Below are 27306 nucleotides of genomic sequence, written 5' to 3'. Positions count from 1 at the left end.
ATTTTAGCCTCAAGAATTTTGTACAGAGCATGAAAACATTTTTAAAAAAATTCTGAATCTCTCTAAATGTTTTATTTATGTACATATAAGGTGCCTATTAGTGTGGAGTGTGCTGTGAGGTCCACTGTGCTTTTTGTGCTTTTGAAAAACAATGTTTTGTTTTTTTAAATTAAATAATTCAACATTTTGCAACTCATGCAAAATGTCTAGTATTTCACAACTAAAAGCACTGGAAGTACAATTAATGTTTTATGAAAGCAAGAGGAAAAAGTTGCCTTTGACCCATAAGAAAGGTGAAAAGGATATTTTCACAGTCTCCTCCTAAATATTTTAGATGTTCTTYTTGTTATGTTGCATGATATAAGAGAACCTATTTCCACAATGTGCAACATGGTACAAAAACATACACTAACAGACAAACAAAACGCAACAAAATACTCATCTGAATATAACCAATTGTATTTTATGTGACTTCTTTCTTATACCGACACCTCAAAAATGCAAAAATATRATACAAAGTAAAAACAATGTTTCAGCTTCACAACTCATTTCTTCCCTGTTCGGGAGAAGCTGCATATATTGGCTGAGAAATGCGCACATTTTCCTGGTTGTCTCGAAGCATAGCAGCAATTTCATCATCTGTCAATGTGGCTTTGGAATCCTGTCACAAAGACAAAACAATGAAAACAAGTAATAACAGAACAAAGCAATAGAGTCTGAACAATATATCAAAACCTTACTTGAAAGGTCTGGCGCTTGACCCCAATACATGCGTGGGACAGCTCATAACACAACACTATGTCCAAATTCTTAGTCTCTTCCTTCACTAAAGCAGCCCGGAACTGGCTACGGTGAGAATCTAAGAATAAAAGATAATAGGCTGTGAAACACGCATTAATATTGTGAATTATTATTTTTTTTGTTGTTGTTTTTGTTTGACAGTTTTACCCAACAAGTGCATGCAGGCTGATTTCATTGCATCTTTAGAAACACGCTCATGGTTGGAAGTAAGAAGATTTTCACACAGGCGCCAACTGAGGAGCTTGTCTATCGTCGTGTGTCTGCTCCCAGCTGGGGCTTCTTTTATTCCTTTCTCAATCTCTGGAAAGCATTGAGCATAAATTATTTGCTTCCCATGCCTTAAAGAAAATAAAAAGTCATACCACAAACATGTGCCYCCCAGATATAATAAATAAATCATTTACAAGTTGTRAGGCAAGCTTAGTCCTGCATACCTCGTGCTGCTGTTAGGCAGCTTTCGCAGTAAGAGTCTGATAAATAAAAAACAAACAGACAACAGGTTGGAGATTCAATTAAACTGACACCGAGATATGCAAACACAACAAATTCTTTCAAAGCTAAAAACAGTAAATGTTTGTTGTTTTTTTTTTTCTTTTACTTACAGCGGTCTGAGGCATGAGGCTGCACAGGAAGATAGTATCCCACACACATAAGAAAAATGATTGTTTTCATGGTCTTTGGTGTGTAGATTGTGCAGCTAAAAGCATAGAAACAGAAGTTAACTCCGAGAACAAGCTTTTTACTTTTTACACAGTCTGGTCATGTGATCTCACAGCGACAATGAGTTTACGTCACAACCACTGACAAATGCCAACTGTACTGTCCAGTTTTTCAGGTTTTGTCTGGATGCTTGAAAAACAGCCCAGGGTCTGAGTAGGTGCTGAATGGAACACCAGATAATGTTCTGAGAAGGAATCCTTTTACCAGCAATTAACACTTCTAAATTTAAACCTCAACTCAAGCTACCAATGAAATTTATATTTTACATTTTTACCTTGTACTTGAAAAAAAAACTTCCTTAAAGTACCATACCTGACAAAATAGCTTATTTTGATTATCAATAAATGTTTAGAAATGTTATTAGTAGCATAATATTAGTATAATAATAATAATAATAACAAAATTTCTGAAACTTTGTTTCAGTTAGTTCAAGTAAACTGTTTAATCAGTTAATCAGAAAAAGTCCCTTACTGTTTTCAAAAGTGGTCACTAGGTGGCACTGTTTGTACGTTGAGAGCGTCGTCACTGTATTTTTTGAGGCGTTGGATTGTTTGACATATTTGGGCATTTTTACCATATATGGACTGGCTGCGTGACGTACGTGTCCGAACGGAAAGTATGACCATGTGTGCGGGAAAAGCGAACGTTAGACCAAAAATGCTTTTAATGGACAAGACCATGTCYACGAGCGAGCTCAAGCTATAGCTCCTATACATCCTAAAAATACCCACAGACAGAGTTAACGCAGTGAGTAGTCTAGTTTTTTGTGTTTTTAGTTACTTTTWAAAAAAAACTGATTACTCGTGTTTTATTAGGTGTTATGAATGGTTTAAGTTAACATTGCTCTTCTTCAAATTTCTGTTACTTTTTAAACTGTACTCTCATTTTATTCTAAGCTGTTTTGAATAATTGAAGCTAACGTTGGAGTTTTTCACATTTCTGTTGCTCTTTTTGACTAATTACTCACATTTCATTCTGAGCTGAGCATGAAYAGTTGAAGCTAATGTTGCAGCTCTTCACATTTCTGTTAGCCCGGTTGCATCGTTGTTTTGTTTGGTGACAAACCCATGTCCTCATTTGAACTAATACTAATAACGAATACTGTTTGCTAAGCAACAGTATTATGTTAATGGCAAAAGACAAACWGGTTCCAGAACGACCAGTCCTGTAACGAGCCAGTCTTTTATTTACCTTCATGCTAATAGGAGCTCTTCAGTTTCTCACGTTGAACTCCAGTGATTCCTGTAAAACCATGGCGTTTTCTCTTGTGCTACTTTCATACTCTGTCAGCTGTTTCACTTCATTTCCTTCAAAATGAACGAATAGATGAATTATATTTGATTTTTTTTTTTTTATGAATCAGAAGTCTTATACACCGCATAATGTATTGAAAATAATAAAAACGGCTAATAGTGGAAAGAGAAATATTGATGTACATCTGTCTATATGTGTAAATAAAATACCCTGCAAACAAACAAACTGTGTTTATATCCCTAAAAGTCTAATGGCAACTAAAAATGTTGAAGTCCACAGATTATTATTATCAGTTTAATTGATTATGCTGACTAGAAACAAGAGTCCAACTCYAGATGTTTACTCTTTGGGGAAGAGCTGCATTCTATCTTTAGTGTCTGAGATAGTCCAAAAAACAAGTTAGCTGTCCAGCAGATGGAGCCTTTAGTCATGAAAACCTTTTTTTCAATCTGTCCAAAACAAGATTAGCTACCATTCGCATCSGAAACCTTAGTAATTTTGGAGGACAGCAATTGAGTCATTTAGTGACTCTAGTAAACACAAGTAATTCTACAAATCTAAGCCTAGATTATCCCTTACAAAAGAAATGGCTATTTGCTAGGCTTCTTATTTATGTGTGCTATATTTCAAGTGTTTGTGTTGCACAGCCAAATAGAGGTGTAATGAGGTTCTTAGCAGTGGGATTATTTTGATCTGGATTTTGCTGTAGTGCTGATATTGCATTCTTTGCAGTGATAAAGGTTGGGCTTTYTAAGCTTCACACAGTACATGTTACCTTTGGTTGTCAAAATCAAACACCCAGAGAAGAACAATGGCGCTTTCAATGCTCCATGGGCATATTTTGCACTCATCTGAAAGAAGTCCATTGTCCAAATATGGAAACTGTCTGATGGTTTATTAATCCGTTGGGGGGCAAGTTTTAAACAAAGTCCCATTCTCACTGCTTCCTGCTACTCCCTTTGCACTTATTTGTTTTTTTTTTTAACATYATCCCAGTGCCAGCTCTATAATGGGCCAACTCACGCCAAACAAAACATTTATCTAAAAATACATTTGCAAGGAAAAGTGTTAAATGAACCAAAAAAAAAGTGGATAAATGAAAACACATATTTGAACTAATTCAAAGTGTTTATTTTTGATATAATTTTATAGTTGCAACTTATGCTTTTATATTCACAAATATAAAGAAAGGAATAGTGTTTCCTGGTTAACGGTGAATGTCTGTCACTTTTGTTTTTTCCCGTTAATTTATTTAGTTAGTTCCTGCAGGCTTAAAAAGATACTTTATCTGTTGTGTTGGAAGAAAGTGGATGATATCAGAATGGAATCTTATCTTGACTGGAGACAAACGCCACGCGACAAACACAAACATCTGAAACAATGGGTTGTATTTTTGAAAATGACAATGAAAACTGCTGCTCCCACATTATAACTGATGTGTGCAGCATCGCTGTCTGTTTGTAATTTTAGTTATTACTGTTTCACCGTAGAGGATTGTGTTTTGGAACAAGTTTAATATACTCAACTAACTTTTGAGTTGTTTCTTTGGTACAACAGGTTTTCCGCCTTCATCGTAATTCCAGAGCCATTAGATCTGCTCCTAGCTGTTCCTCACTCCAGCTTAGTTAGAAAGGAAAATTGTGCCGTCGCACCATATCTTCAAACTCCTGTTACTGTGCTTTGTTCTTTTACTTCATTCCTTTTAACTTGTAAAATGTTAACTTGTAATACAGAGWTTTATTGAAGTTTCTGGTTTTCCGGTGGAGGAAATCTATTGCTTAAAAAAAAGAGAGAGATTTTATCAGGTTTGTGTGATTTTTTTATTTTTTTTTTCTTAATGTTTTTTTTGAGGTGGGGTCTGGAGTTTGTTTGCTTTKCTTGCCTTATTTACTATCGGAAACAAACTTGGTTGAGTTGAAATTATTTTACCGCTAAAGCAGCCCCGATTATGAGTAATTTATGCATCTGCCTTTAAAATAGCACTTTTTTGTCACAAGTGAAGCTTTACATGGGAGGAACTGGAATAGTTAGGATAATACTCTGAGAAGAAGACAGGTGTAATGAATTATTTTGTTTCCCAATGAGTATAAAATACACATTAGAACAGTGTGATWATCTGTAAGGAGAACTTCCACAGGTTTGTAACAGCTTTGCTTCACCTTTATAATGTTGATGCTTAACAGTGAGAGAAGTGACCATATTAACTCACCTGCCAGCTTGCATATTGATCGTAATAAATAACTAACAAAGTCCTGTAACTGATAACAGATGGGATTCGTTAGAAGKGACGCTTGTCATGCGTTAACCCTGAGCTTCCCAGGGGTTCAGTGTGAGTCCTGTCCGCGCACAGAGCAGCAGCTCCAGTGCGGTGCGAGCCTTTGCAGCTTTCCTCCAATAGATTCAAACTGGGCGCTCCGGCCCGACAATGGAGGGCCWGGGAGTGGGAGGATCAGCTCGGGAGCGATCCTTCTGGCTTTGTTAACGCCCGGGAAGCCATTTTGGAAGTCAGCTTGTTGTGCCGTRGCAGTTAACAGACACTTGCTACCTGCAAACTTCCGAGCGTTTCTGTGAGAAATTTGCGGTGACGGAGCGGATCGATCAGTCCGCAGCGATTGGGAACCTCTGAGGATCCCCGCCGCGGGATGCTGGCGGAACTTGGCGCATCTTGCGTCGTTCCTTCGGATTACGCGTTTAAAGAATAACATTCATGGATTCTGACGCGGGCAAGTTGATCACCCTGTTGTTGCCACAGTTTTGTKKTGTTGTTGTTGTTGTGCATTTGAATCGATTTCAAATAAACCTTGCTGCTCTCCTTTACCAACTGTTTCGATTGCGAACGCTGTATCCGGCCTTTGTTTATTTGTTTAATTTCTTTCGAATCTACACGAATCTATTCAATTTATGGTGGCGTATATAAMATATATGTGGATGCACATTTCCACTGAAGTGTGTTAGCCGTGTTTGCATTGGGAAATATAAAGGCAGAGCGGCGCAGTGTTAGTGACGCTGTTGTCTAAATACTGCCAGCTCCAAATATAGCGCAGGRCAACGTGAGAATGTTACGAGGCTTACATGTCATTTGACTCGACAGCCTGCTGTTATTCTGAAAGTAAACATGTTTGAATTTAAATTTCCTTTTGGTCTGGGTCATTGTTTTGATGGTCGGTGGCCTAATGTTTTTTTTTTTTTTTCAGTGTTCGTCGCAGGTGGTTTGCGTAAAGAAGGCAGCAAAATATCTGTGTGAAATGAGGTGAACCATGATATTAATGTSACTGCAGGGGAGCCGTCTTTGTTAACTGTAGTGGTGCCTTTTTTTTTTTTACTGTTATTGTTCAGTCTGTCTCATAGTCAATGCTCTGCAAAATAGAAAATTATGATAATTTTGGAATTGATTCATTGGATTTCTTAATCGTCTAGAAACTAATCCTAGCTGAATTTAATCAGTCCCTTTGGCTTTTGGGTATTTGTTTCCMATTATCCCTCCTTTTCGGCTTGGGGACTTTAGTGTGGATTTGATTAAGATTATGTGTAAGGATTTTGGTGGAGATTTGTTTTCCTATTAATTGATTGTACAATTTTTCTCATCTAAAGTGATGCAAACTTGATTTGGGCAAACAGCCTAATGGTAAACTATCAGTCTGTGTCTACCACATCTTACAAAATCATTTATCCCCTTCGAACCTTTCCGTTTTCTGTCTGATAATGATCATAAACTTTATTGTACTTTATTGGAAGTTTTATGCTTCATGAAACAAGCGTCACAAGATATATTATTTGCTAGACAGTTTGGATGCACGACACTTAAATGACCAAATAATACTTATTGTWTTTGAGTAATTGTTTGTGATATTACATACAGTAATGAGATATGGAATGAGAAATTTGTAATGTGTTGTGCAAACCTACCAAGGCATGACCATCTACCTAACCAAAGGTTGGACAAAGGCAGTATGAATTAGATAGATTCTTGAGGGTAAGTCCCTCTTTGCTTCAAAACACCTAAAATGATAAATTAGTTTAAACTAAAATCCAATTTAAATTGTGTTTCAAGAAAATTGTTGTTCAAAGTGGCTCTCCTATAAGCTTATCTTAACTTTAACTGTTTCCGAGACAAAATTAGAACATATTTCCATCTCCAACTGTGGAAAACTGATAGAGACATCTCTAAAAGACTAGACATYTGGAATCTATACTTTCCAGACGTATTTTGCCAAATTACTTGTAAATTAGTAAAAACTATTCATGCTTTATGTTTTACTTTACAGTTAGTTGCACGGTTGTTTTGGTCAACAAAGTTTACATGGGTATGGATASTTTTTCAGGGCACTGTAGTTTAATACTGGTATTTCCTCTAAATAGGAAGTGTCTCTACTTTCCTTCTGAGAATGATTGATTGGAAAAAAAGGATGTACAAAATAACAGCAGTCTTTATCAGCACTCCACGTGCTGCTATGTCCTCTAAAGCTTCTGTAAAGCAGAACCAGCAAGCAGAAAGTATGTATGGCTTAATTTTCATAGAGAAATAGTCAGTGTAGCAGTAATGCCTGTTCACATTAAGCAGGCTTCACTCACAGAAGCTCAGCTCTTAGGCGTGTTGCTTCCCGCCCATTGGTTCCCGCCCATTGCTTCAGGATCCTCCCCACCCTCTGCCGTTTTATGGGCTTTCGTAATACCAAGCATTACTGAAGTCTCCACTGTAGGGACTGGCTGTCCTTATGGTTAGTCTGCTTAATACAAACGGAAATAGGATCGCCCTGTCTCCACCACTCCCCGTACCGGAGCAGAAGAGGCTGGCCATTCATCACGGCTTCACTGGTGTCCATACTGCTCATCAACCAGAGCCAGCATGCAGGAAGAGGTCTGCCAACTTTCTCTTACAGTGGCATTTTTGTGTTTCAGAGAAAAGGGGATGCCCATGTACTCATTAGGTGTCCAATAGGACTGAGTTTTCTGACAGGACTGTGCGGCATAGAACTTATTAGTTGTTTTCAAACCAGAAATGATTTGGGGAATGTCATGTTGTTGTTTTTTTCATTGTGGAGTAGTGAGTCATTTCCAAAACTTCAGATCAGTATGACTGCAATTAAGAAAAGTACGTCTAAGAGACAGACTGAACAAAACAGCAAATGTATTTTAGAAGTAGTTTTTTCTTTGTTACTCTACTCCTGACATGTCATCTGTGACTAAAGGGAGTCCTATCCTTTGCACAATAACCTTTTTCAGTCTAATCAAAGAAGAATGACCATGGACTTTTCCCAGCTGCACACATACACACCTCCACAATGTGCTCCAGAGAACACCGGCTATACGTACTCTCTCAGGTGAGATCTTAGTGTTGCACTGCAGTTCACTAGTTGCTGCATCAAATGTTCAGGTTATGGCATTTAAAGTAGTACAGTGTGTATTTTTTGTTACTCAGGGCAGCACAGCAATTAACTCAGAATGTGTGAATGTTGTCTCAGAGATCCTTCTGCTGGTGTTTTAAACAGCTTTTATGTGCTTTAAAACCTTGCAAGTGAAGTTCTTGCAAGATTTTCCATCATTTGTTTCTTTCCCGGGTATTTTTTATCAGATAGAAATCTAATCAAGTTGAATCCAAACAACATATCTGAAAGTCTGTTGCAAAATTATGCTTATGCTGCTGCAGTTAGTGGCATCTATAAGTTGTTTTCTGTTGTACAAATAGAAATATAAGGCATGTTGAATCCACCATCATTCATTGACTCGCCTTTATTATCATCTTATGCATTAGACGTGGTCAGCACCTTACCAGCAAAGTGTGTGCATGTGGAGGAATGTCGTTGTCTCCAGAGCTGTCACCTTACTTTGCCAGAAGCTGTTAGACCACAGAAAGGCATTTGGGTGTGTAGGTCAGGGAGTGAGGGTGTGTATGCTGCAGTTTCTGACAATCCTTGAGTTGACATGTGATTGCTTGACTTTAGAGGCATGGCTCCTCTCTCCGCCACRTCCCAAGGGAAAGTATGTAAGTGTCTTGTAAAAAGAAAATCGAGTTTCAACAAAGACCTCATCAGGTTTACTGTCRGCTAGAAAGTACTGTTTGAGGAAAGTTAGTCTATGAAAGATTGGAGCGGTTGGATCCTAATTAGCATACTGCTTTAGGCATGGGGCCCTATAAGATTCTTATTGTATGATAGCATTGACTTTCATGCAAGATGCAAAATGTACATGATGTACTTGTTTTCATATATTAGCATATTGAAATATAGGGTACAAKTATGTTTTCTTATATATTTTGGAAATTACGTTTTGATCGTAGACTTGGACGTCTTTATGTGTCATTAAAATTACAGTTTTTTTGTTAAACATGTTTATTGGGCAGAATATCACACATTTTTACTTTTCTACCCTTAGAGTAAAATTAATATTGGCTGGTTAGTCAAGTTATTTACTTAGGTGCAGTCAGCTACTGACAACATGCTTCTCCTACCTTCCTAACTGTAGTTTTAAATCAATGTTACCTCAAGAAAAGTGATGGTTGTCAATGTTGATGTCAGCTTATTTATTAAGTAGTTTTAAGATTTTGCAAGTTAGACCAAATTKAAGCAAACCCTGAAACATATTAACATTCTATTTGAAACAATAAAACAAGAAGGAGAAACGAGAAGAATTAAAATGAAACTGACGTAAATTTAGAATTCCAGTTTAAAGGTCAAAGAAAACACAACCGAGTTGATTAAGTTTGTCAAACTACATTAGAAATGAAAGAAAATGAAAATAAATGGGTATTTTGAAGTGAACCACAAGCAGTTTCTATTAGTTGTTACTTTTTAGTATTTACATGATGATTGTGTTTTTTTTTAATTGTCTGAAATTTGCCTTTCCTGTAAGTATTGGAGAGGTGCAGAAGATTTCTTTCAGTCATCTGAAAAGCAGTGTGCAGCAACAGGTGGGGGGCAGCTCTGGTCACTGTTGCTTTTCTGGAATCTCACAAAAGAGACCGTGGGATTTGTATGATGGAAAATGTTCGTATCTTTGAACCTGTAATTTTTTAAAGCCCTTATACCGTCATACTGGTGCTTGACCAAAGCCAACTCTGCAGAAATCTGAAAGAGTTTGTGTGAAAGGCTGCATTTGTTTCTGAATCAAAATAATTGACAAAATTATGTTACTTTGTCATTTATTTAGACTGGATTCTAAGTAAAAAAAAAACTATTGTAATAAATCTAAAGAATCAGGCTGTGGGTTGAGGCAGTTTAGTATGACTGTGATAAAGTTGGAGTCTGGCAGGTAGATGGAGTGATTGGAACAAGCTAATCGTGTTCCTTTGAATTCAGCTGAACGGCTATTAATGAGCCTCCCTGATATGGCCTTGATCCTCGGATTAGACTAATAGTTTATGCTTCTTGACGAGCTAGTTGAGGATTCTGTGGTATTCTTTTAGCTTCTGGCTGCTGAACTGGTTGCTAACAATTCTCTCTTTTCCTGAGAATTTGAGAAACAGACCTCAAAATGCAGTAAGAATTTAGATTCTAGATTGAATGAGTCTAGCTGCGTGTCTATGGAGTGGGTGTGCATGGTCTGCAGTGAATACAAGAGAGCAGTGCAGCAACAGACAAGGTCAGGTGACAAAAACGGTTGGTCCATCTGTTGTCAAAACTCAAAGGAGCAGTGACAAGGTTTGTAGCACTGAATAGACCAAGTGTAGGAGGAAAAGGACTGCTCTGTTTCTATCCTTGGGGAGACTATTACAGCACAGACATTCAGTTACAGACCTATAAGCAGCAGGGTGAGAAGGCTCGGATTAAAATCCCAATTGTGAATTAAAAGGCATTTGCCCTAATTTTATTTAAACACAATAAAGTAGATGTTAGAAAACAAGACTTGCAGGTGTTTGTTGCTTGTTGACTTCTCATAGCATGTAAAAGTGAAGTTTATATGGCCTATATAAAAAGTTTGAMGGCAGTTTTAAAATGCATCATGTGTACAATCCTTGAGTTGCAGTTTTATATACTATAGAGTCAAGGATTTTATTGTAGTCATTTATTATAAGTGACACACTGAGGATGCTCTTGTATTTAAATTTTGCCTGATATATTCTAATATTGCATTGTGGGTGATATTTACACATGGATATTTTCCTTCCCTTTCAACATGGTGAAGAAATTACAACCCTGCTGACATTGCCTCTCTGCTTCAATTAAAAACTCAACAATCCTGGACTTCATCACTATCACTGTTACATGACCAAGCAGTCCCCTCCTCGCTCCATAACACAAATTGCAACAGGATGGAGATAAACATCGGTTATTAGGCCAGTTTTAAGATACCGATTTTAATGCCAATATATATTGTGCATCCTTAAGATGTCCCAACCAATCAATCAGTGATTAGAACCTGCCAAGTATCGTGTCCCATGATAAATTTAATGCATCAAAATTGTATCTTCCCACCATTTTAGTCTGTAAACACATGAACAACGAGAATATGCTTCAATGCATTTTTAGTTGTTAATTGTATTTTATTTTATTTATTTTTGAATTAAAATAAGCTTTTTTTAATTGCCTGTCACCCCCCAAAACTCAAGAAAACAGTGTCCTCATGACAGTTAAAGGGTGTACCTTTGTTTTTTGTCAAATTTTAATTCTGCCGCTTTTGAATTGGTTTCATAAAATGCTACACAAGCCCTCTTAGAAATGTTCTATTGCAAGTGAAGGTAACTATAAAACAACACAAGAAAAACTGACACGTCTCAATCATTATTTGTTTCTCATTCCCTTCCACTATGACAACACAAACAGCACAACTGGTTTTAAACTGAAACTCTAAGCACACAGTAAAATTCTTGTGGGCAAGAAATGGTATTTGATTTTTAATGGGGCCTTACGACAGAAAATCAAGCTGCTCGTCTTCCAGAAAAACAGACTGACTGCACCCATGTTCCTCTGAAAACAGGTGTGTGTGCTGAGAATCTACAGAGAGAGCCTTCATATTTTATGATTGTAGAAGTGGGTCAGTGGGGCYGGGGCGTCTGGATGGCATCTTCCTATTTCTACCATCATGCTTGATCTGTAGTGATTAGGTTATCTAAAAACTGTTTATAGCTGATTGTTATCAACTGCTGCATTTAAGTGAATGATAATACTTGTAGATATAGTGACTAAGAATAGTAAATTCAATCTTCTACCAATCTTTTTTTTTCCCAGTTGTGAATCAAATGCAGAAAACTGCTTGGTCTGCAGCTCCATCAAGCTGCATAATCTAATCAGTTTCAGCTGAACAGTTGTGCGCCCTGTTGTTACAGTTGCTTCACACACGCTTCAGTAAATGCACTCCTGGTCAAGTGGCAAGCAAATGACATCAGCTGGATTCAGGGGAGATGGGGCCTTTGACCTAGATATTTTTGTATCTAGGTCAGAAATGGGCAATAATACACATTTCTGTAACACTGACTGATCAGTCTTAAGAATATTGCAACTCTTAAGCAGGTATGTTTCATATTTGCCCCATTTGTAGCTCATCCTCATTCCTATTGGTACTCACAACTTTCTCTGTCTTTGCTGAGAAAGTTGTGACTGAAACATGATGKTGCAGCTKCCCTGTTTCTTGAGTGGTATGATGTTGATTAGGGTRTTGTGCAGTATTGTTTTTCCAACCCATTGAGTTTCTTGCATGTTGGTCAGAAGGTTTATTTCATTATAGYAGAGCTCTACATAGCTTTTGGTAAACTGCTAATAGGACTTCTTAAAGCTTTCTAATAACAATGGCTGTCTTCTTGCTGTTTTGTGATTGCTTGATGATTATTGTTGATAGACTTTTGCTGTGTTTGATTCTGTTTGTTCTTTCAGAATAGAGAACTTCAGAATAGAAACGGGTGTTATATTGGGGTATTAGTGTAAGGGGTGATGACTTAAGATGCACACCTGTTTTCAGATTTTAGTTGTAGAAATGTCTGTGTAGTTTGCTTCTACACAGAATCCAGTAAAATGCATTAGAGCTTGTGTTTGTATTGAGACAAAATGCTTAGATGGTGWGAATATTTTTCCAAGCCACTGAAAGTGTGGCTYAGTATATTTGTGTGCTAGAACATCTTTCTTCCTGATGGGATTTYGTGTCATCAACTTATCTGTCTTTCCGAGTKGAAGATTAGTTTATTGTTGTCTCCATAGTAACAGCAGTAACATGTGACATTGGTTGTTTTGCTCCAGTTTGGGTGAGGGAAGGACATTTTCTTATAACGAGGAWGAAGGGAAGAGCTGTCAGTGGGAGGGAAAATGAGGCCCAGCCTGATTGATCTGAGTCAAATCCAAATCCTCCCCACTCTGAGATGGTTGGATGGAAATTTGAACACTCTCCGTTTGCCCCCAAGTTCCATTTCTTGTCCTCTAGTAAATATAGGGCGCAACATTTTGTGGAAAACTACTTTCTCCACTCAATAACAGTTTAGGGAAATGGAAAGGAACAGTTCCCCCCCCCCCTCTTTTTTTTAACCTCTATCCTGTTTTTTTTCCCAGGGTATTCCCTAGTTAAAATGTTTGAAAATTACTTTGTTATTCCAGCAAATGCAACAGGGGCATGTAGTGTCGCAGTTCTGAATTGCAACATCTCAACACTCTGAAACGTTCAGCTTTTGGCACAGAATGTCAGCTTGTGCAATGTCTATATAATGCATTCTGAACTGAGTGACAAAGTCACAAATTTATTTAAAAATTCAGCTTATCCACCCAAAACTATTTACATTTGTCATGTTTGGTTTCTTGTACACGAGTTTCAGTCTGTGCAGTGCGACCTTTGCAGAAGCCTGAACTGAAACGTGTTTGCTTGTTTGTTTGGCAACTATGCATTTTTAAAAATTGTTACCCAAAAAAAACCTTTCACTGTTCTGTTTACTTYTCTGTGTGAGATTTAAGACTTTTCTGGCAAGCTTTTGACTCCACGCTGTGGTTTTGCTGCTGAGTTTTACGACCCACATGGTTCTTATAATCCCAGGCTAAAATAAATGTGTGCATATCTCACAAATGGTAGTGAGAGTTTGTGGAGTGAGTGTACCAACTGASCTGACTGCCTAAATTATTATCACAGGTCATTCAAGGTTCTTTTGGATAGATGTGCATTTAAAATCTACGACACGCTCTTTGGATACATCCTACAGAAATCAAAGCCTCTATTTTCCTTCAGCTAAAATAGCAGCTGCTGGGAAATCCACAACTTTTGAAAAACAAATAAAGTTCTTGTTTTTTCTGGGATGTTATCATTATGAGCTGCTGTGCAGCATTGTCTTCATGAATTTGGTTCTGCCAAMAAAAAAAAAAATCATTATCATGTATAGTATTTTGCTCTGAAATAAGGACGTATTGCAAACTACTAACTGATGTTGTCAATCAGCAAAGTCATAGTTGCTTGGCATATTTCATGATGATGACAAAACAAGAGTTTGTCCATCACTATTTATATCTCTGAAGTGGACTGTGAATGTTGCCTGGCAGAAAAGCGACACACTGTTTGCATGTGCCTGCAGGCTACACAGACAGACATATTTGTTTCCTTATCGCACAGCCCTGCTCCCAACAGTGCCAGGGACACACATGACTTGGCAAAGTTTTGTTCTTTGTACAGCAGCTGTTTCGGGTCTGGAGGACATATCCTGAAATCATGCATCGGGGGTTCTATGTCTTTAGCTGCAGAGCAGAGGGAACAGATTACGTATCTTATAGGTCAGTTTTTCTCTTGTGGTGTTAGAAAGCAAAATGTCAAAGATGTACAAACATACCCATAAGAAGGGATAACAGCACATACCACAATAAAACWAAAAAAAAAWAAACAAAAACAACAACTTTTATTAGTTGGATACTGTTGTCGTGGAAGAATCTACTAGATAATTGTAAGAATAATAATTTAGTGGTTTGACATAAAGTATGGATGAGGTGGTTCTTGACTAGTGAATGAGCTTCCTGCACAAATATACAAATATGCGAAGAATTTGGAGTGCTTTGATCTGGGTTTGTGGTCTTTTAAAAAACCGTGCTTACTTGCTTTTATTATCAATCCTTGGGCCAGTGTTGAGCAGCAGGTAAATTCCCCACGACTCCCAGAGCAGGAAAATTGTCCTGGTCGGGTTTTGGGAGAGGTGGCAGTTGGCTGAACAGGYAGGTAGCAGACTCCAGACAAAAGCACATAATTGGCCTTGTCAGGGTGAGTAATCCCCAGGTTTTATTCCCAGACGGACTAGCAGAGAGACGGGATCTGTGTGGGACRAACACATATGTGCTCTTCTGCAGGACTTTAAAGCTTGATTAGCTTGCACAGGAAAGTCAGGGGCAGGCTATTGCCATTCCTTTGCACACTCAGCGACTTTGTGGCCAAACCGTAAAACTGTCAGCTTTACTGTAAACAATGAGCCTACCTGATTGTCAGGTGCATAACCGGAAGAATACTGAATTTCATTTTTTCAAAGGCTCCTAGTAGCTTAACTCTCYCAATATTAAGCCTTTTTCTTTTTACTACTGCAGCAAAAAGCATTGACATTTCATCTTTTCATTAACAATGCTGTGTATTCACCAGCGAAGAGGAACTAATAACTGAGAGAATAGTTGCAGATGTTGCCTGTTAGTCATGCCTTCATTTTTTCACTGAAAGCCTGCTCATTGGGGTGGGTGTGGCCCTCTGAGTCACAGTAAGGCATGGCACCGAACATTCACGGCATGTTTCCTCTTAACGTATGAAACTGCAGCAACTGAGTTGAACTCTTTCTCCTTGCATAGTTGGGGAGGTTTACTTGGTATATTTGTCTTGATTTTTGCTCTTAGAGACAGATTTATCCTGATCTTTTTTCTTTTGTCTTTCCTATGTGCGTGAGTCATTTCCTGTGAGGAACAACCCTACACCCACCTCATCACAGCTCTATAAAAAGCCTGTGTTTGTTTTCATTTAAGAAATCTGAGGCTGAAATGTTTAGGATGAGGAACTAGGAGTTAAAACGCTTTGCTGGTTGAAACCTTTCCTCTTTCAACTGTGTTTCTGAATAAAATTTCAGTTCAGTAAATATGAGAAGCAAACCATCCTGACTCTCATGTCGGGCCCCATGACTTTGTATTTTTTGCAAACTTTCAAATGCACTTTTTCTTTGTTTGTTTYTCACGTTTGTCTTAGTTCAAGCTACTCAACTGCAGCATTAGAGTTTGAGAAAGAGCACCAGATTTCTCCTGTGTACGAGTCGCCCAAGATGTTACGGCGGAGCCTCCGTCTGCAGAACAGCGGCAGTCATTACAACACCGAGAGTGTAACTGATCACTCCCTGAACCATGGCAGCAGTTACATCGACACCAGGAAAGAGACGCGGTAAGTTGAGATGTGAACACTTTCAATCTGACTCTCACCAGCTGCATTGCTAAAGACTTGTGTCTTGTAGACCATGACTAAACAAGATMTTCCCAAACTCACAACCCAAGCGAAAGTATTTGAATAATTTTTGTCTGTTCCTGTGACATTGAACGTTTTGGAAACTCATACATTAACTTTGTTGTTTTCCTTCCTCTTTTTCACGTAGTTATTTTTACAGTAACCTGCATCCATAGACCTTGAACTTGTTCACATTTTTAATACAAATGTTTCATTGTGAAAATAAATGTAACTGTCATTGTACATTCACTTCACAGTAATAACATACACTATGTTGGTTTATCACACAAAATCCCCCGTAAATTGTTTTAGGCTGTTTGTACATAAAAGTAAGCAATTTAGGCAGTAAAAGTGTATCACTTTCTTAATGTTGGTACTACATAATGTTGGGACAAACATTGCATCCCAGACTTTTAGTTACTAAGCTGAAAAAAGTCCATATTTTTAAAYTGTTAGCTGGAAAAACAATATCTCATTATATCTTTAAATTAGTTGTTGGGGAAAGTAAATTAGTTTTATTATTATTATTTCTAYTATTATGTTGTAAACATTGTTCACTAGTAAAATGAAATGTCTTTATTTGACAATTTTTYATTTTAACTGACATTAACATCATTGAACAAATTCCCATCTCKCCTTTACTCACACAAAATCATCACATCACAAAACAACATCTCAATAGTCAGGACAACATGGAATAAATGCACCACAAGACGATCCACATCTCTCCACAATTTCTTTTTTCAGCTTAACAGTCAAGCAGAATTGAAAACTATTTTATTTAGGACKTATATTATTCAGGTAGTAACCACACACTCTTTTTTATCTTTTCTAGGACGCCGCGAAACAGAAAGCAGAAGTCCACATCCAGCTCTGTGTCTTTATCCCTGAGCCAAATATCAACACCGAGACAAATCCTGTCCTTCTCTGCTGCCAGTACCCCGATTGACAGAACAAGTCACGAAAACGTCACAACGTATGACGTCTCGCGGCTCKCGTCAGCTCAAGAGCAGTATCACCTRAGGCAGCGCAGAGGAACCGCCATCAGATCTGCAACTACTGTGGATGGACAGTGGGGTGAGTCAAAAAAGTTATAGATTTGATCACAAAAAAATKTTGAATGCTCTGTGTCATTACCCCAGGAAAGCTACAGTTTGCAATGGAAGTCTTATTTTGAAAATCAAATTTGGTCAAATTTGCTGCCTGGCTGTCTTGTTCCAGAGCAACACTCCAGCCAGAGCTCATCAAACATCAACGGAGAAGCCAGCTTTTCGACGTCCAACGCTTCGTCCCCTAATGGTTACATTTGCAAAGATTGCTCGTTTCACTCTCAGCAAAGTGACTCCCGTGTGACGCGRTCATCATTGAAATCGCTATCATCCTCATCATCGTTATCCTGCCAAGCAGCAGAACTTTCCACCGATGGCCTCACCTCCGTAGCTTCACCTTACACAAATATTTATACCAGAGACAGGAGTCGAAGGAACAAGTCGGGTGAGAAAATACTTTCCACATTTGGGAACTTGCATTTTTATAGTTTTAAGTCATATTGGCATAACAAGGGTTGTGATGAAGAGAATGTTAACCATTAATGATTTCTCCCTCCAGGTGTCCTGAAGTCAATATCTAACTCATGTGTGCGCTACAGCAAAAAAGCCCTGTCCCCCATTGTGTCCTTAGTCTCCGTTGTCTACAGCAGTTTGGTCTGGCTGGGTACAAGAACCACGAGCTCAGCAGAAAAAGGTATTCTGAATGTTCATCGATAATTTACACATCAATACTTTATTCTCCAAATCTAATCTTCTGATGTTTAACTCCATTTTTGATTCATTCCACTCTTCTCTGTTGTTCAGTCATTCTTACATTCCTCTATGTTTGCTGTTTGAATTTGTTTTGGGGAGTTTTCGTTATCTCAATTACTATATCTTTTTTATAATGAGGTTTATTTCTTCTACAGTTTTTTGTAAAAGCATKCRTACCCTTACTGCCCCAGCAATTTCCAAATTACCACCACAATCTATTTATTAGAATTGTGGTGGTAAAACCAACACAAAATAGGACATCCTTGAGAAGCAAAAGCCGGATGACATGGTTTTTAAAAGTTGTTACAAATACATATTTAAGAGTGTTGCCTGTGTTCATTAACCCCAATTACTCCAATACTCATAAGTGAAATCCAGTGAAACCAATTACCTTCACAATTCACCTAATTGGTAGAAAGAATCCATGTCTGAGTCATTTAATCTCATAAAGTCAGAATCTGGTCTCAGGGGTTTTTAGAGAACATTAGTAAACAAACGACATCAKGAAGATCAAAGAGTGCGGACAGACTGGTCAGAGATTTGGAGAAGTTTAAAGCAGGCTGAGGTTGTAAAATAAATTCCCAACCTGGGAACATTTTGCAGGGAATTKTTCAATAAGTCATCTGAAAATGAAAAGAGTACCAAGCACAAACCAGCCTGTCAAGAAATCCGTCTAAATTGACTGGCCAAGCGAGGAGCAGCACAAGTTGGAGCTGATATTGAACTCTTTSCCCAATATGCCAAACAATGTGTTTCCAGAAACTAATACCGCAACATCCCCTGAACACATAATAGTGGGGCATTCTGCTGTGAGGTTGCTTTTCTTCAGGAGAGACAGGGAAAGATGTTCAGGCTCAGGTGGAAAACAGATGGGGGAAAAAAACAATCTGATAAAACCTGAAGAGGGATGAACACATTTGCATGCCTCTGATCATGAATCAAGTTTCCATCTCGACTTACAATGGTTGTGTGGACAGGGGTGTCAATGGATGTGTCAACAGGAGTCCGAACCTCGTACTCAGACTTGTACTCAGGCTCCTTGACACAAGTGTGGCCCTCGAGTTTGTCCAAACTTTGGCTGTTTAAGCAGACCACTCGCCAAAGGATGATGGGCTCCAAAGGTCATGGCTTTGAAGAACAAGGTATCTGCTGTCGGTCACAGCTCCAGGTTTCAGCTGCCTCTTTTCCTTTAATTAACTTTTTTCTCCTTTCTAAGCTGCTACTGTTTTGTTAATCAAGATAGAGTCATCCTTCCTTAGGAGATTGAGATGCTTGTTTTCTCAGAAACTGGGTGTGCCTTTGAAGATTGTGATAACTTTCCTATCTCTCTCCTGAATTAACCCAGCTTTCACTTTCACACTTTTCTCTTTTTGAAAGGGGAAGTATACTGGAATGAAATAAGTAGCCACACCGTTGTTTCAAAACTCCAGACAACACCGTCGCACGTGTTGCACTTCTTCATTTTGCTAAATGAGTTTGAGAGGAGATTYSCACTTAAGTGAGCATTTAAGATGAACTTCCAAAACCCTTCAGCTCTTTAACTAAATTTTTAAAATTTGCACTTTGTAGCGTAAAACCRTTAGTTGCTCCAAATATTTGACTGAGGTTTCAATATATAAAGTAAATRTTTCTATCCAGTATATTCCCTAATTGTACCTTTTCCCACAGTGGATGATATGCATTTGCTCTGATGGTTTAGTTTCACCCCTTTCATTGCTGTTTCAACCAGGTCCTTGTGTGKGTTCACTTTATTTTTGTGCATGTCTAACTTCTTCTTGTAATCTCATCTTTAGGAGTTATGCTTCCTCCCCACAGCATGGTGGTTCKCTCATCTTCACCTTCATTTCCGCTATTGAGCCATTTTTTTTKATTCAAACCTTTTGATATACAATTAAATATGTTATCTGTGTGTTGCAGGCCACTCAAGTTTCTGTGGAAGCATGAATGTGAARGACCTGGTCACTGGAGAAACATCACATCTTAGCCTCAATGGCTCCCTGTGTAAGCACACGCAGCACATGTTCGCTTTACTCTTTGTTAGGGTTCCTGGTGTGCAGCTTTGATTGACAAAGTCAATGATATGCATGCCCCGTGTCAGCATCAGTGTGCAGAGGTTGTGTGAACCGCTTTAACTACTCAGTAGCCTGTTGAACTTTGTGACCTGCAGAAAGTGAAGTCAAACCTTTCTAATCCACGATTTAGAGTATTTAAAACATTTTTATTTTAAAGTTGGTTATGCTTTGTGGTTAATGATGTACTTTATACTTACAAATCGAGACAAAATGAGAAAGAAGCAGGAGAGATGCGAAACGGCTTTTGGTTAGTTTGACATTTTAAATGARAATTTCAAATTCAAAGCAAACAAATATACAAAGCTCAAATAGAAAAGTAATTTAGAGGGGCTTAACTTGTCAATAAAATGTATTATATGTACTTTTCTGTTTAGTTTACAATTGCTCTTAAAATATGAAGGAGACTCCTTATTTTTTGAACATTAAAAATATTTGAAAGGGCCAAAACTGCCAATCTAAATGTTTACTGACGTTTGTGGGAGGAAAAAAAAATGTTTTTTCTTATTCAATTAATGTCTCCTCACTACTGTTGAAATGCAAAACGGCAGAAAAAAAGGTGAACAATATAATTTTTTTTTTTTTTTTTACCAAAAACAAAGGCTAATTAAAAACTTTGTTATAAATTTGTTTGACCCTCCAATGTCAAGAGAAAATTTAAATARTTTTATTTGAACTTTCATGCCAGATTTTAACTGAAGATAAAATATCTAAAAAGACGAGGGGAAACAAAAAACCTCTGGAAGCTCAAAGTTTTAAAGCCACCAGGATAATCTGTCAGCCCTCAGCACCAGACCTGCGGTGTTATTTAAAATAATTTGACACCAATCTAATGTGACAAAACCAATAAAAAAGTTACTTGGACAAAGATGTCATTTAGATTTTTTTTTTATTTGWTTTAGTTTCCCATCAAGCTTTGCGGCACATGCCTTTGTAAAATGAGCTATAATTTGCAATCATTTTTTATAATTTGCTTGATTATCAGTCATATTTAATCATTGTGTAATAAATGTGTTTATTCACGCTGCTTATTGTCGTTTTTGTTTGTTTGCTCATTTTTGCATTCTGCTTGTTTGSTCTCCATCATTTTGGACGCACACAGGTGACGACTGTAAAGGAAAGCAGTACTCTGAGTCTCGCACTGTCGCCGTTACACCAGTCCCCAAGTCACAGCGCTTGGTGGGGGCGCTGTGGAGCATCCTAGCTTACACAGGTTAAATGAAGCTTCATCATTTTTAACTGATCATTCCGTTACAAAGATATTTTTTGTATTCTTGTTGTTATTTTGTAAGCTGAACTCCTTAAAAACTGTAGCTGTATTGGTGAACATCATTTGCTTTGTCTTAACAGGTTCCTGTCTGCTGCTGCCTGGTCGCCATGTGCTTGCTGGAGGTAAAGCTTTAGGTTCAGGAATCATCACAGGGACACAAAGCCTTCTCTCATGCGTCTGGGCCATCCTAGCAGCCCCAGGTAGGTTTCAGATCTTTATCATTTCCAACAAATTACGATACGTATCAGCTTTAGGTTGATAGTTTGAATATTTTCCCTCTTTTTTTTTTCTGCATCTCTAGTAAACGCAGGAAAGGGACTGATGTGGTTTCTTGCAAGAGGATGGTACCAACTGGTGTCTCTCATGTCTCTCGCCAACGTCTTCTTTCTAACTCAGTAAGAGTTCTTTTATGACAACGAATTAATCACAGATAGTTGATGGTTTAGTAGAAATAATAAATAAAAGTTAACATGGCTGCTTTTGCTGCTCTGCATTCGACAGTAAGTATAATTAAGCTTTGCTCAATGTTGCAATTGCCTGATGTGTGAAAAATGATGATGTKTTTTAATTTATAGCTATTACAAAAATTCAGGTGTAAAAAAAAATGAAGTGATTTATTTATCTTTTAATTAAGGTACTTTTTTAAACYGTCACATAATTCATTTTTAATTATTTGCCTAAATATAAATAAAGATAAATATTTTAACTACCTATTCTTTGTAAAATTCGAAGTTTTCTTCTGTGTTTCAGATGCCTTCCCAAACTCTGGAAGCTCCTGTTGCCTCTTTTGCTTTTCTTACTACTTCTGCGTGAGTAAACAGATGGAACCCATTTACTATAGTCAGCACAGAGAGAAGGATATATGGCTATTAGAACCAGCACAGATCTCTAGAGTCTGCTGCAAATCTAGCTGCAGATTCAGGTCAACCTTCCCGAGTCTCCAATGCAGCTCAGCTGTTCTCAAACAATTTCTTATTTTTCTGCTGAATYATGCGGCAGTTAAAGTGAAATATCACCTTAGTTTAGTTTTAACATTAATTTGATCATCCTTAAGGGCTAGAAAAAGTTTTTGTTTTGTGTGTTTTAGTAAAAAAACATTTAATGTATCATGTGTCCGCAACGTCAGTCTAACTCTAAATTTCTGAAATGTTTAATATTTAACCAAATAGCTTTGGATTATTATAAAAGAGCATTACCTCTTGAGTTACCTTTAACCTCACATTCTTTTGTCCGCCTGCAGTTTTATGGTGGTGGTGGCCCCCGTTCACCGGTGCCCTGCTTACCTACTTTCCAGCCATGAACCTCACAGAGTGGAGCTCTACATCTAGGTTTGGCTTCTTCTCTAACTTGGCTGCTGTTCCCGCTGCTGTCCCTGCAACAGAGACTCCCATGGAGCAGGCTCATAACACTCCCGTCTCCCAAGCAACAGTGAGTAGCACCATCTTATGGACCAGGTTTTCACAAAGTGCGTGTGTCCTGTAAACTTCCTCACAGCCACAAGCTTTGGTTAATGATTGGACCATCAGACATTAGCGGATAATTGTAAAGTAGAGACGAAAACATATCTGACTTTGAGCCAGACTTTAGAGTTAAATATAAATGTAATTATTTCCCCTGTCTTCCTTCTCAGCCGATCTTCCCCTCAGACGCCATCCACAGTGGCGTGGATCTGCACCGCCTCGAAGTTGTTGAGCGACAGCTGGCGGCGTTGTGGGAGAAAGTCCAGATGGGAAACCAGAAGCAGGATCAGCGTCACAGCAATGTTCTCAGTCTCTACAGCTCACTGAAAGAGCAGGTCCACAGTCAGAACGAAAGGGAGAGCTTAGAAGCCTGGGTGTCCTCTATGATGGAGCAGCGACTGGGTGTGATGCGAGGAGTACTGCAGCGCGAGAACTTAAACTTAGCACAGGTAAGCCTGTCACAGTTAAGCAATTGATCGCTTGGTAATTTAGAATTAGCTCAGTTTCCATCCTGATGATTAATATTTGAACAATAATAACCCATTTTTTAATGGTTTTGGATGTAAACGGTTTTTATTTCCATTTTATTTATCGGTTGTGGTGGCTTTATTTCAGATATTTGAAAAATCTTCCAGTTCTAGTGTCAGGTGTTCTTTACAAAATAAAAGTTTATTTATCTTTGAGAGAGTGATCTTGCATTATTATCAAAATATCATTTGAAAATGGTCTCAAAACAGCAATGTTATCATTTGCCGCAATTATTTCTAGGAAAATATGTCCTCTAGCAAATACGTTACTATTACAGGCCTACTTATGGCTGATGACCATTAACAGTCCTGACATTGTAATGAGTAAACTTATGAGAGGGTGTGAAAATAAAGATTCAATTTCTTTCTTTTGCAGAGTTCAGAGCAGCAGAAACTGCAACAGGAAAGTCAGGCAGCACATCTGGCTAATTTAGAGCTTCTGCTCAGAACTTTGACAACCAAGACTGAGGTAYTCACATCAGGTTTCCTGCAATTCCACAAATGAACACAGTGGACCGAGATTGCTTAAGATTGAGCAAAAACAACAAACTTTACGATGCAAATGAGTGGTCCAAATGAAAGTTTTCATGTTTACATTGTAGGAGATGCAGCAGAAGCAACAGCAGTTTGAGGATGAGGCGAAGCAACGGGAGAAAGCGGCTTCTAAGGCGGCTGCAGACACAGCTCCTGTCAGGTACCAGGGAGAAATGATTAAACATGCTAACTGACATGAGAACACSTCATTTCTTATATTACATGGACCATTATGTTGTAAAACATGAAGTTTCTGTTCTTTTTATTAGTGTGGATGTGAAGCAGGAGGACCATAACTCTCTATTGCTGGAGATGCAGAGACTTGAGGCAGAGCTGAGTAAAATCAGAGGAGACCTGCAGGGTTTCGCAGGATGTAAGGGCAAATGCGAGCAGCTGAACACTCTGCAGCAGACTGTAAGCAGCATAAACGTCCCAGCCACTCAGCAATGCTCCTTAAATGGTCTAAGCTATATTGAGGTCAAACATTTCCTTCTGTTTTTACTTTAAATTCCCCCCCTTTAGATATCTGGTCAAGTGTCCTCGCAGTTGCGGAAGGAGCTGAAAAATCTGTTCTTCGGCAGCGATGAATCAGCGGACCAGCAGCAGGGTGAGATCCCCGAGTCGCTGATCCAATGGCTGTCGCAGCGTTACGTGAGCACGCCCGACCTGCAGGCGGCGCTGGCCTCCATCGAGATGAGCATCCTGAAAAACATTTCGCTTCAACTGGAGCACAGTCGAGCCCAGGTTCTGGGCGAGGCAGAGTCCAGAGCCAGAAGCGTCTTTGAGACAGTAAGAGGGACGGTCCGGCACACTTCTACAACTGAGGGCCTGTCTGAAGAGGTAATGCACAAAACCTTCTGCTATTTAAGATTCTCATCTTTACCACATAATTTAGTAGTTTGACATGATTTTTATTTATTTTTTTCCCCTTGTCGTTTGTAAACCAGGACGTGAATCTGATTGTTCAGAATGCCCTGAAGCTCTACTCTCAGGACCGGACGGGTCAGGTGGACTACGCCCTGGAGTCTGGAGGTAAGAAGGAAACCTGTCCACCCTGAGCTTGTATCCAGGTCAGTAGTTAACTCTGTTGTGGTTTAAGGGGATTAGCAGTCTAGCACTTCTATCGTCCTGTAATGCATGTCTTACGCAATGAGGACTAAGGCATTAGCAGCATCGAGGCCAACAGATAACAGAGGCTTCTGTTATMTGTTGGCTGTTTATGATATTAACTGTCATAGTTGGGCTGGGTTCTAAAACACTGTTGTTCTTTGGTTATCCACCAATCCATTTATCCATTTTCTACAGTCAATTATCGTTGCACTCATAGGGCAATGTAGAGAAAACTATTGATTTAACTCGCTCTGGTACTGAGTCGGTCTTTTTTRTTCCTCATATTTTTTGTCTTTAGAAACGAACAAAAGAATTTTGTCGTGTGGACTTAATAAATAAGCTCTTGTTGCATTACTTTAGTTGTAGCAACTAAGCCTGCCTTCATCTGGACAGTTCAGGGATAAAGTCTCTGAGAAGTTCAAAGTAGKCTTAGGTTATAAAACAATACCTTGTCTGACTGATCCCTGGACGGTACTTGTATAAATTTGGGCAAAAACATAGTTTCTGTTTTATCAGGTGGTAGCATCCTTAGCACCCGCTGCTCCGAGACTTATGAGACAAAGACAGCCCTCATGAGTCTGTTCGGCCTTCCACTCTGGTACTTCTCCCAGTCTCCACGTGTTGTAATCCAGGTGAGTCCCACCTTCAGATATCCAGAGGAACAAAGTCTGATAACCATGGAAAAACCAAAGCATGTATAAAAACAACATTTAACTGCTAAACTGCTGACTTTTGACTTCAAAAAATAATACTGTGCTCTTCCTTACCATCAGCCGGATGTGTATCCTGGCAACTGCTGGGCATTTAAAGGCTCTCAAGGTTATCTGGTGATCAGGCTCTCCCTGAGGATTCGTCCAACATCCTTCGGTGTGGAGCACATCCCTAAGACGCTTTCTCCAACAGGAAACATCGCCAGTGCTCCTCGCAACTTCACTGTCTTTGTAAGAAAACTGACCCAAAAACCTAAAAAGCCTGTGAATAATCAAATAGAAACACCAAGTGTCCTGTTCTGACTTGTTTTTGATTTTTGATTTATTTTTTCCTTCTTAGGGTCTCGATGATGAGTACCAAGAAGAGGGAACGCTGCTGGGGCACTACACATACGAGGAAGATGGTGGTTCTTTGCAGATCTTCCCCGTTAAGGTAACTTTAAAAGCAACTTTCTAAACTTTTAAATGTAAAAAAAAAAAAAAAAAAAGAAAACGAGTCGTGTCAGCTTTAGAGAAAATAAATAAATAAAAATTCCTTTTTTTTTGCTTTCCAGGAGAAAAACGACAAGGTGTTCCAGATCGTAGAGGTTCGGGTTCTATCTAACTGGGGTCACCCAGAATACACCTGCTTATATCGCTTCAGGGTCCACGGAGAACCACTTCCCGAATGAAGCAACCACCAAAAGACACACTAATAAATCATCATTTTACTCTGTCTGTAAATAACTCTCACCAGCTTCTTTAAAACAAAGGACACCTRAYAGTGTGGACAGTTTGGTGTGAAAGACATGCAAACAGAGAGGTTGTGGAGTGTGAAAGCAATGTGCCGAGTTGGAAGCAGGAAAGTATGTTTATGAAATCYTGAAAGAGTCACTGGGAAGTTTTGTATATCTGGACTGTAAAGGAACGCAGAGAGGAGCGGAACCACGAAAGAAGCTAAAAGTCCCCTTTTCATTGCACTGAGTTGCTCTCGAGGGTAGCAAGGCTTCCCTGAGCAGACAAATCCATCCACGCCTCTACGGGAAGGTGGACACCTTCACTGGGGCGGGAATGACAGACTCATCTCAACCACCTTTTCAATCTGCATCTGATTTAGTTGAGTTATTTTCTCTTTTTTTAATCTTTCTTAATGGAATCTGCTATTTTTAGGAACAAGACCACTCTGTCTTTGCCAGATATGCCACTCCTTTAGTTRCTGCAGCTAAACCGAGAAGTCCGCAGATGGGTTCCGAATKCTTTCCCATAGCCATAAGACTTGTTTTTAAAGAACTGAACATGCTGCCTATGAACAAGTTCTGAATGTTTGATCAAGTTCAGGCTCAACGCAAGTTTCCTTTAATCACACAGCAACTCTATAAAACACCGACCTCTGTGCGATGCAACCCTTAGGAGGCTCCTTACTACGTTAWATATAGGAAATCATGCCAACATGTGGCTCCTCCTTTGAAACATACACTGATTTTACATCCATCATGTACAATGCCTTGCAAAAGCATTCTTATTTATTTATTTTTTACATTTTATCACATTACTACCACAAACTCCAGGGAGTTTTTTGGGGGGTGGGATTTTAGCTGATAGACCAAGACAAAAGTATATTATGGTGAAGTAGAAAAAATATATAGTCTTCACATTTTTTTACAAAAAACTCCAAAAGTAAAGCGTGGTGGGTTGGTTGCACAGGATTTTGTGT

The 27306-nt window shown here is 38.6% G+C and overlaps 1 protein-coding gene across 5 annotated transcripts; it reads left to right on the top strand.

Annotated features, from left to right (window-relative positions):
• Positions 1-2162: 2162 nt before the first annotated feature.
• sun1b (Sad1 and UNC84 domain containing 1b) lies at positions 2163-27306 on the top strand. Of its 5 annotated transcripts, none has more exons than XM_008416723.2 (23): positions 5202-5498; positions 7999-8096; positions 15883-16071; positions 16967-17208; positions 17353-17625; positions 17740-17874; positions 18911-19075; positions 19851-19934; positions 21105-21215; positions 21353-21472; positions 21574-21667; positions 22023-22081; positions 22513-22700; positions 22903-23181; positions 23636-23728; positions 23862-23953; positions 24063-24207; positions 24316-24633; positions 24741-24825; positions 25420-25535; positions 25677-25844; positions 25954-26046; positions 26168-27306. In XM_008416723.2, the coding sequence occupies exons 2-23, from the start codon at positions 8014-8016 to the stop codon at positions 26282-26284; spliced, it is 3249 nt and encodes a 1082-aa protein (XP_008414945.1). In that variant the 5' UTR covers positions 5202-5498; positions 7999-8013; the 3' UTR covers positions 26285-27306. The 5 variants fall into 5 exon arrangements, with proteins under 5 accessions (XP_008414947.1, XP_008414945.1, XP_008414944.1 ...); XM_008416722.2 differs by lacking the exon at positions 5202-5498 and adding an exon at positions 5524-6025; XM_008416721.2 differs by lacking the exon at positions 5202-5498 and adding an exon at positions 6105-7633.

Source organism: Poecilia reticulata, linkage group LG8 (genome assembly GCF_000633615.1).
Source record: "Poecilia reticulata strain Guanapo linkage group LG8, Guppy_female_1.0+MT, whole genome shotgun sequence".
Lineage (NCBI taxonomy): Eukaryota > Metazoa > Chordata > Actinopteri > Cyprinodontiformes > Poeciliidae > Poecilia > Poecilia reticulata.
This window is presented reverse-complemented; position numbering and strand designations above follow the sequence as displayed.